This window comes from Macadamia integrifolia, chromosome 5 (assembly GCF_013358625.1).
Source record: "Macadamia integrifolia cultivar HAES 741 chromosome 5, SCU_Mint_v3, whole genome shotgun sequence".
In the NCBI taxonomy this organism is placed as follows: Eukaryota; Viridiplantae; Streptophyta; class Magnoliopsida; order Proteales; family Proteaceae; genus Macadamia; species Macadamia integrifolia.
Window position 1 is genome coordinate 34112532 of NC_056561.1, and position 9337 is coordinate 34121868.

General features: G+C 38.4%; 2 protein-coding genes across 2 annotated transcripts in view; one reads left to right on the forward strand and one right to left on the reverse strand.

Moving 5' to 3' along the window:
• Positions 1 to 721: 721 nt before the first annotated feature.
• LOC122078784 (probable xyloglucan endotransglucosylase/hydrolase protein 33) lies at positions 722 to 4329 on the forward strand. The gene is made up of 4 exons (XM_042644912.1): positions 722 to 975; positions 1061 to 1161; positions 1240 to 1448; positions 3463 to 4329. Exons 1-4 carry the CDS (start codon positions 735 to 737, stop codon positions 3872 to 3874), a joined length of 963 nt encoding a protein of 320 aa, XP_042500846.1. The 5' UTR covers positions 722 to 734; the 3' UTR covers positions 3875 to 4329.
• A 426-nt stretch (positions 4330 to 4755) lies between these two features.
• Positions 4756 to 9337, reverse strand: part of LOC122080229 (aldehyde dehydrogenase family 2 member B7, mitochondrial-like) — a 5788-nt gene continuing 1206 nt past the window's right edge. Inside the window, exons 2-11 of the mRNA XM_042647169.1 lie at positions 8440 to 8574; positions 8159 to 8301; positions 7701 to 7854; positions 7351 to 7580; positions 6684 to 6773; positions 6129 to 6302; positions 5905 to 6042; positions 5506 to 5643; positions 5345 to 5406; positions 4756 to 5254 (exon numbers count right to left, since the gene is read on the reverse strand). Of these exons, the coding sequence (XP_042503103.1) occupies positions 4981 to 5254; positions 5345 to 5406; positions 5506 to 5643; positions 5905 to 6042; positions 6129 to 6302; positions 6684 to 6773; positions 7351 to 7580; positions 7701 to 7854; positions 8159 to 8301; positions 8440 to 8574 (1538 nt within the window). The 3' untranslated portion in view covers positions 4756 to 4980. The remainder of the gene's footprint in view (positions 5255 to 5344; positions 5407 to 5505; positions 5644 to 5904; positions 6043 to 6128; positions 6303 to 6683; positions 6774 to 7350; positions 7581 to 7700; positions 7855 to 8158; positions 8302 to 8439; positions 8575 to 9337) is intronic.

Below are 9337 nucleotides of genomic sequence, written 5' to 3' on the forward strand. Positions count from 1 at the left end.
GGCTCCAGGGAGTTAAGATGAGTCAAACTCAAAACCACACGCATCCTGAGACGAAGGTCCCTTGCCAACTCGCTACCTCTTGGGGTTTATTGTAGATTCTTTTAATATACATTCTAACATCATAAAAAGAAACCTTAGAAATACAGTCCCTTATAAACACAGAACTAGGTTTTTTTTTCTAACGACGGGTATCCAGGCTTTCTGCCTAACTAGTCTCGCGGGCCCATACTGACCTCACAACCGCATGAACAGAGTCATACTGGGGTTGAATGAGAACCATTCAACTTTCACTGAAAGCAGTGAAGAGCACTAAACAACCCGTGTGAATGGCCCAAGGTGTGCTTAGTGAAGTTGAACTTAAGACGTTCGAGTTTATGGCTCGTACCAAGTTCGTTACTCACCAACTGCGCTACCCCTTTGGGTTCACAGAACCAGCCTTTGCTTGAACATAAGACAGTTAGAAAATTGAGTTTATTCGGTCTGATTTTACCGGTTCTTATTTAGTTTAGAGCAGTCAATTTTCCCGTGCAAATCAAAACCAAACTGGGAAAAGAGCCTATGAAATCAGAATCGAGTCATTTCTCTATGGTCTGGTTGGGTTCGACCATAAACGGTTGGTTCCAATACCAGTATTCGGTTCTGGTTCAACTTGACACCGTTAGCTATACAACTTACTTATTCCCTATAAATAGTCAAATGTTCACACGTTATATACATCTCTCTCTCTCTCTACTATGAAAAAAATGCCACTCTTGAAAGAACATATCCTGCTAGTGGGAATCCTCACCTTCTGCATTAATATTGACGATGCAAGATCTCTTGATGGGCACTACACACCTCCAAATGTTGCACGTTTAACTGATCTTTTTCATCATCAACCATTAAACCAGGCATTTCTTACATTTTTTGGAGGCTCAAACATCCATTTTGTCAATAATGGATCTTATGTGCAGCTAAATCTCAACAAAACTTCAGGTAATGTGTTTATAAGTTGGATATTAATGAATGTAGATCAGGGTTTTGTTCATTTTCTTTACTTCAACTCTCACTTATTTCACAGGGTCTGGATTAATCTCTTTAAACAAATATAACTATGGATTCTTCAGTGCTGCCATTAAGCTTCCCCAAGGTTACTCCTCTGGTGTAGTAGTAGCATTCTATGTGAGTTCATTAGTTCTTCTTCTTCTTCTTTTACTTGTACTTCTTCTTCCATTAGGTAACAAGTTCCTATACATGCAGATGTCCAATGCAGATTTATTCCCTCACAACCATGATGAGATTGACTTTGAGTTGCTGGGTCATGAAAATGGAAAAGAGTGGCTTCTGCAAACAAATATCTATGGGAATGGCAAAACCAACATTGGAAGAGAAGAGAAATTTCGATTCTGGTTTGATCCAACTAAAGAGTTTCATCAATACAGCATCATTTGGAATAGTCATCACACAGTGTAAGGCTATTAGGGTTTCTTTGCTATTATTATTATTTTTTTTTATTTTTAATTTTTTTTTTCTTTTGGAGAGGGAAGGTCAAGAACAAGGAAACTGAAGTTAGATGAAGTGAAATCCAACTAAAGCCAGGGTTTAGCTAGGAGCTAGGTTCAAAACTGCAAAGTTTCTATCTCAAAAATTCTAACGGTTAGGTGGAGAGACTCCCAAGTGTACAAGGGTTGTAGACTAATTAGTAGCCGGTGTGGAGTTGAACTTCCACCACTTCTCTGCATGTGTTGCAGTCCATACTGTAGATACATGGATACAGTGAAAGCTCGTTTTGATACCATGTAAACTTTCTATCACAAAAGTTAGGCGATTGTAGGCTAATTAGTAGCCGGTGTGGGATTTAACTTCCAACACTCTTCTACACATGTTGCCGTACATATGGTGAAAGCCCATTTTGATACCATGGAAACTTTCCATCATAAAAGTTAGGGTGTTGTAGGCTAATTAGTAACCGGTGTGGGATTAAACTTCTAGCACTGCCCCATGTGTGTGGCAGTATGTACTGTGAACACATGATACGATGAAAACCACTTTGATACTATATAAAGATTTCATCCTAAAAGTTCGAACTGATAGGTAGAGAAACTCTTAGGTGTATATAATGGATAAGCTAGGCTATAGACTAATTAGTAGCCACTGTGAGACTAACTTAAAACCCATAAACATCTTAGTAATTTAGAGGCTCCACTCATATGGCAAGATTCTCTTTCTATATTTTTTCCTTTTGCCCATAACTAGTGAAAACATAGTAGAGCAATAAGATCAATGATGCGTGAGTGATGGTGCTTTCTATAATAGGAGGCAAAAGTATATATAAGACATGGCCGTATGAGCTATAAAAAGCTCATGGCTCCACAACCTACCGACCACATAATAGACCAAACTAAACATGAGCCAGCACATAACATGACTAAGTCTCACTTCATTGGCAGCGACGCATGGGCCGATTAGACTTTTAACCCACCCCTTGGCCATCCTGGCAGAGGGCCTACACGAGGAAATTTGAAATTTAGGGTCGACCAAAATTGATTGGTCGAAGGACCGGCCTAATTGATTATTAAAAGTGTCGGGCTCCAGTATTGGTGCAAGGTTGTGGCCTGATAGTTGCCTGATCAGGATTGACCGATAGTGTTACTGATTGATAATCAATTGTTTATAGCCATGTAAGGTCATTTAGTCTGATTATAACCCATTTATGGCTCATTTAAGGATGGTTTATAGCTTAATTGACTAATCCATTAATGGACTAGTAAGTAGCCAATTGAATAAAAACGTGTCCATGCCTTGACTTATGAGATCCAATTACCTAAAAAGGCATAAACGAAGGGAGGCTTGAAATTGTTGGGGATTGATTAGGCATAAATGAAACTGACAGGCTGGGCCAATTAACACACCATCCTAAGATGCTTCCATTCTCGTTTATTTTATTTTCCATAAAAATGAGAAGGATTTTTTTCTTATTGTACTGTGATTGATTACACCAAACTTGACACCTTTGGCCAAAACTTTTGGTTTGAACATTTGTACAATACAGGATATTTTGGGTAATCAATTATCTACTTCATTAATGATGTTTTGTTTTCTATACAAAAAACATTTGTCATTTCTCTACCTGTAAGGATGGTGACAATAAGACCATCCATAACCCCAAGCGGTAGTCGAGTTGGTAAGGGACCTTTGCCTTATAAAGCATGTAGTTTTGAGTTTGACTCCTCTTACCTCCTTGGGGCCATTCACACGGGAGTGTTTAATGCTCTTCACTGCTTTGATGAAAGTTCAATAATTCTCGGTTAATCCCAATATGACCAGGTCCATGCCATTATGGGGTTAGTATGAATCCGTAGAACTAGTCAAGCCAAAGGCCTGGATACATGTCATTAGCAACAAAAAGGAAAAAAAAAAACTCCAATTTCTTCATATGGTTTCTGTAATCTATGTGATCAAAATCTCTTTCATATGCTCCAGGTTCCTAGTAGACAACATACCAGTAAGAGAGGTTGAAAACAATGAGGTCATGTCAACAATTTATCCCTCAAAGCCCATGTCAGTATATGCAACCATATGGGACGGATCAGAGTGGGCAACAAACGGTGGGAAGAACCCAGTAAATTACAAGTATGAACCTTTTGTTGCTTCTTTTGGGGAGATGGAAATGGAGGGCTGTGTATGGGTTTCAGCAAGATCAGTCCCTTCATGTTCAAAGGGTGGTCAAGAAGGTCCTTCAGCAGTAGACCCAGTTGAAGGTGAAAATTTCATTAAGCTGTCACAGCAACAGAAGATGGGGATGGATTGGGCTAGAAACAGGTTCATGATCTACTCATACTGCAAAGATCCTGGCAGGTTTCCTGTGTTGCCACCAGAATGCAAAACAAAATAGGAAGAGAAGGGGTTGTATACACTAATGCATTCCAAGAATGCAGTATAGGTCGATAATGCATTCCAAGAAATCATACCAACCACAGCTTTAGTTTTCCACCCATAATCTTAAACATCTTGACCCACTATTTATTTAGCGTATATTTGTCATCTCTTCTTCTCAACCTCGACATTTTGTGGGTCTCAGACACCCTACTCCTCCACTATACAACTATACTTTAAATGCATTTGGAATTGTATAATGAACTCTTTGAAATTAAGGTCGTGTTTGGTTTGATTTCTCGGAATGCATTATTGACTTGGAACATACCAAACGCATCCTAAGAATGATGGTAATTATGATGTACTATATATAGTTCAGGAGGTATGAAAGACAGTGGTAAGACATTGCACTTCACCATGTAGAAAGGGGGCTTTTGGATTGTCAATAAAAAGGTGAAATCTACCCTCTATGTATGTCCATGCACATCGGTTAGTTCAAACCTTCATGTGCATCCTTCTAGTAGTCCTTAATCTAAAACTTTAGCTACTTAGCTGCAACCCAGGCAGCAACCAAAATTTTTTTCTCCAGTCATAGTGTCAAATTAATGCAGTTGGAAAGATTCTCTCTTTACCTTTGGTGACAAAAAACTTTCACCTAAATGTTAAATCCACATAGGGGTAAATTAGTTCCTGTCCAAACAGCCGCCTGGTTCTTCGATCAGTTTGTTTTAGTTCTGTAGACAAATTTCACCAGTTTCAGTTGAGATGTTGATGGTCAGAACATAGTTGTCATGACATCTAGGCAAACAAGGCATTTGGAGGTGGCCTAGACGGAGGTGACACCAACAATGCAATCAAATGCCCACCTAGGCGACACCTTGACAACTATGGGTCAGAATATTGAAGCACAATGGAAATGGTTCTGCATCTTAAGTATAGCATCATCTAACAATAAACAAGATAAGCAATCTACCCTCATTGCTTAAAGATAGATTCTAATGGATGCACCACTTGCCTTGAAGAAAAAGAAGCACTTGGATAAAAGACAATAAGCCATGCAGCTTCCAATACAAACAAGTCTGCATCTTATTATCATGCTTGAAACAGATTAACATCAAACAGAGATTATAACCAGGCTGCATTCTCTACTGGAGAAATAACAGCTTTCACTTGTAAGTAGTTATTAAGGCCGTAGATTCCCTTTTCTCTGCCATGTCCACTCATCTTGTATCCACCGAAAGGTATTGCAGCATCAAAGACATCAAAGCAATTAATCCAGAGACTCCCCACTCTCAACGCACGCATCAATGTGTTGGCAATTCCAAGGTTCTTGGTGAAGACCCCTGCACCCAGCCCATAGGGACTACTGTTTGCCCTTTTTATCACCTCATCAAGGTTCCTATCATCGATAAAAAGAGTAAGTCATTGATGAAGTAAAAAATAATTTAAGAGCCGAGTAATGACATCGATGATAATATTCATATCTCACTTGAATTTTAAGATGGACTGCACTGGCCCAAAGATCTCTTCCTTCGCAATTTTCATGTCATCCTAGTTAACAAACATTTACAATTACAATCACAATCACACTAATTCAATTAATAAAGTATAAAAATTGACTGAAGCAGCTAATAGAGAGTGTATATATACCTGGACATTTGAGAAGACAGTTGGTTGAATATAGAAGCCTTTGGTGCCGGCTCTTTCACCTCCAGTTTCAAGGGTCGCACCACTTTCGATGCCTGATCTAATGTAATTTAGGATCTTCTCAAATTGTGCTGAATCAATCTGAAATGTTGATCAAATTCAATAAAACAATACTGAAAATATGTACAGGCTTAACAATTTATATATAGTAAGTAAAAGCCAAAGATACATAAAGCACAGATCAGAAAGTCAGAATAAGTCTTTGCTGTGAAATGAGTAGGGATAGAGAAAAAAAACAGTTATCACAGTTATGAATAAGCACACATAAAGATCATGGCTTCCTGGAGCTGGTGAGTTCAGCAGGGTTTGAGTGTGTATGAGAGAGAGAGAGAGCAGTTTTACCTGAGGACCTTGTTCCACGCCTGTTTTGAAGGGATCACCAACAACACGTTTCATAGCACACGCCTTTGCTTTCTCTACAAACTCATCATACACACGTTCGTGTACAAATGTACGAGACCCAGCACAACAACATTGACCCTAAAGACAGTAAATATCATCTCATTTGATGATCCAATCATCAAAAGAATCTAAACTGGTTTCACAAAACAATTCATTGAACAAACCTGATTAAAGAACAGAGCGAAGTGTGCAAGCTCAACAGCCTGATCAATGTCAGCATCCTCACAGACAATGAAAGCAGACTTCCCTCCAAGCTCTAATGTCACAGGTTTAAGGTTGCTTTTTGAAGCCAGTGAGCTTATGACCTTGCCAGTAGCAGTTGATCCCGTGAAAGCAACCTGCAAAGAGAAGGATTTAAAAACATTTTAAGAAGGTGAGAAATTGATCAACTTATTAGGCAGCACCACCACTCAAATATCCACTGCTGACCAGCAACAAATACAAAAAATTCAAAGGCATTCAAATTCCTTGGCAAATGGAACCTAAAGGATAAAGTATAATGAAAATTGGAATTACTTAGTGCATTTAAATCAATAAATCCAATTTTTTTTTCTTCAGACTAAGTTCAGATGGCCAGCTTATGGAGATTAGACAGAGATGCCTTTATAATAGAGCAGGGTCAATCATAGAGCTACATATGTAAATATTTCCAGTTCATTAATGATGTAATGGAAGACAATGACAAGGTTCATCCCAAGCAGAGATGTTGTTCAAAATACCTTGTCCACATCCATATGACTGGCAAGAGCTGCACCAGCAGTTGAGCCAAATCCAGAAACCACATTTAAAACACCTGGAGGGAGACCCGCCTGTCACAAAGAACCATACATGAGAATATAAGATATCCCAAAGGAATGAATAATAGGTGTTAACTAGATTTTCTTTGCTATCTGCAGAACAATTTTCCTTGAACTCAGAAACATGTAAAAGTTCAGAAGTATATATGTATGTGTGTATGCCAGAGTTTAAAGTCAAAAAACAGCAAAAAACAATCCAGAAGTGCATTAACATATTTTTCAAAAGATCATATCATGTGCACATGGAACAGCAAAAAAGCTTCTTTTTGTAACTTTTTATTGCTTCTTAATGAATTCTCCAAAATTGTTAAACTGCATTTGGCAAAGTCGAAAAATAAAAAGATAATCGATGCTTTTATGAATTGTCTTCACTTTATATGCATCTGTGAACATGAAAATGCAACAATATGAATCAGAAAGCAACTCTGAAAGTATAATTACAGCTATTTCTCATTTCACATAGGCAACTCAGAGGTCTTGAAATATTAACTAAGCTCCCAACTCACCCAAAAAAAAGAGGAATACAAATCAAATATTGTAGAAAAAGAATTATGTTATGAAGAAAATGAAAGACAAATCAAGCACCTACCTCGTGGAGAAGATTTGACACATAGAGAGCTGATAATGGAGTCTGCTCTGCAGTCTTCATCACAACAGTGTTACTGCATGCTAATGCAGGTCCAATCTTCCAACCATACATAAGAAGAGGAAAATTCCATGGGATAATCTGCCCAGCAACACCAATAGGTTCATGCAGTGTCTGTACATGGTAAGGTCCATCAGCAGGAACTGTAAGACCATGAATCTTATCTGCCCAACCTGAAGAATTTGCAGAGGCAAAAATTAGATGTTTTGCCAAAATATGTAGAATTAGAGGAAACTCCTTGACTACATGCAGCAAGAGAATATGGCCACAGAGATTCCTTTAATTCCTCTCACCAGCATAGTACCGCATGAGCCGTGTCAGCATCGGTACTTCGATTTTTGCTGCTTGTTCATAAGGCTTTCCATTATCCCATGTCTCGAGTGTTGCAATCTCATCATTGTGTTTTTCCAACAAGTCAGCAAAGCGGTAAATAATACATGATCTTTCCTGGAGAAACAAACATAATTGGAATAAGATCCTATCGAGGGCTTATAGGCCACTAGGGGTGGCGTCCCAACTCAAGGAAGGATGGCCAGGAGGTGGGGTGTGAGGGGGGGAGGAAAGCAGGATGTTTATCTATCCAATTTTTTTTGGGGGGGGGAGTTGAAACAGTGACCTCTCATTGGACTTGGGCTAGTGCTCTACTGCACTAGCAGCCACCACCACACCAAGAGGCCCTTCCCAGTTGAAGAACTTGGCATACTATAAAATATGCCCAAAAGTGTAATAAGCATGGGTTGGGTATTCATACATAAGCAGTCATTTTGGGCCATGGTCCCTCATCAAATGCCTTTCGGGCAGCAGCTACAGCTCGATTAATATCTTCTTTATCACCTTCAGCAACATGAGCAATAACATCTCCTGTCCTTGGATCAAGAGTTGGAAAAGTTTTTCCTGCAGCCAGAGGTTAATTGAGAAACTACTTCCAGTTAGAAGATTCCTTCACTAAAGGAATGTTGTCATCTTATAGTAACTCAAAAACAAATATAGAGCTGTATTCGTCTTTATGACTAAAGAGGATGGAAGTTCCACCTGATGCTGCATCTACAAATTGTCCATTGATTAGAAGCTGTGTATGATTTATTTGAACTGATGGAGTGACAGGTACTTCAAGTGAAGCAGCAGTGTTAAACCTACTGATGCCCCTCCCAAATTTAGAGTTTCTGCCTGAAAATATATTGTGAAGACTATTCAGTGATAAAATCTGCTTTAATTTTCAATACAAATGGGCAAATTCATCAACATGAAACTCAGGAAACCAGTACAACTCACAGGGTTGAAGAATTCATCAACTTGAATACTTTGTCTGATTTTATTGTACAATATTGAAAACAAATTTTCTGAAAACAACAGTTCTATGTGCAAGATAAAATTTAGAAGCCAAAAGCTTATTCTACTGATTCCAGAAAATGGCATGATGGAAAAATTATTAGTCTAGCAATCACAATGCTAAAAACATAAAATCGTTCATATATATAAGGACAAACAGTGCGAAAAGATAATAGCAAAACAGAGGGGGGAAAATGACAACAATAAAAAAAGACAAAAATGTGTAGCATTATCAAATCTAGAGACAAAATATAGTGCTTCCTCAGAAGCCTGTAAGGAGATGCTACAATTGAAGTGCTTTTCTTATGGAGTTCGGTATTGAACAAAAGGAATATCTGATTAGGTTTGACAATCAAAGTGCCACTGATTGGAGTAAGAATGCAACATTCTACTCTAGGACCAAGCACATTGAGGTGCGATACCATTGGATTCGAGATATCATAGTAAATGGGTTGATGAAAATTAACAAAATTTATACCAATTGGAATCTGTTTGACATGATGACAAAGACAATGCCAAAAGAGAAGCATGAACCATGAAGGGCTTTGGTATGCATAAATACCATGTGATCATCTAGTATGGGGGAGCCCTCATGGGTCCT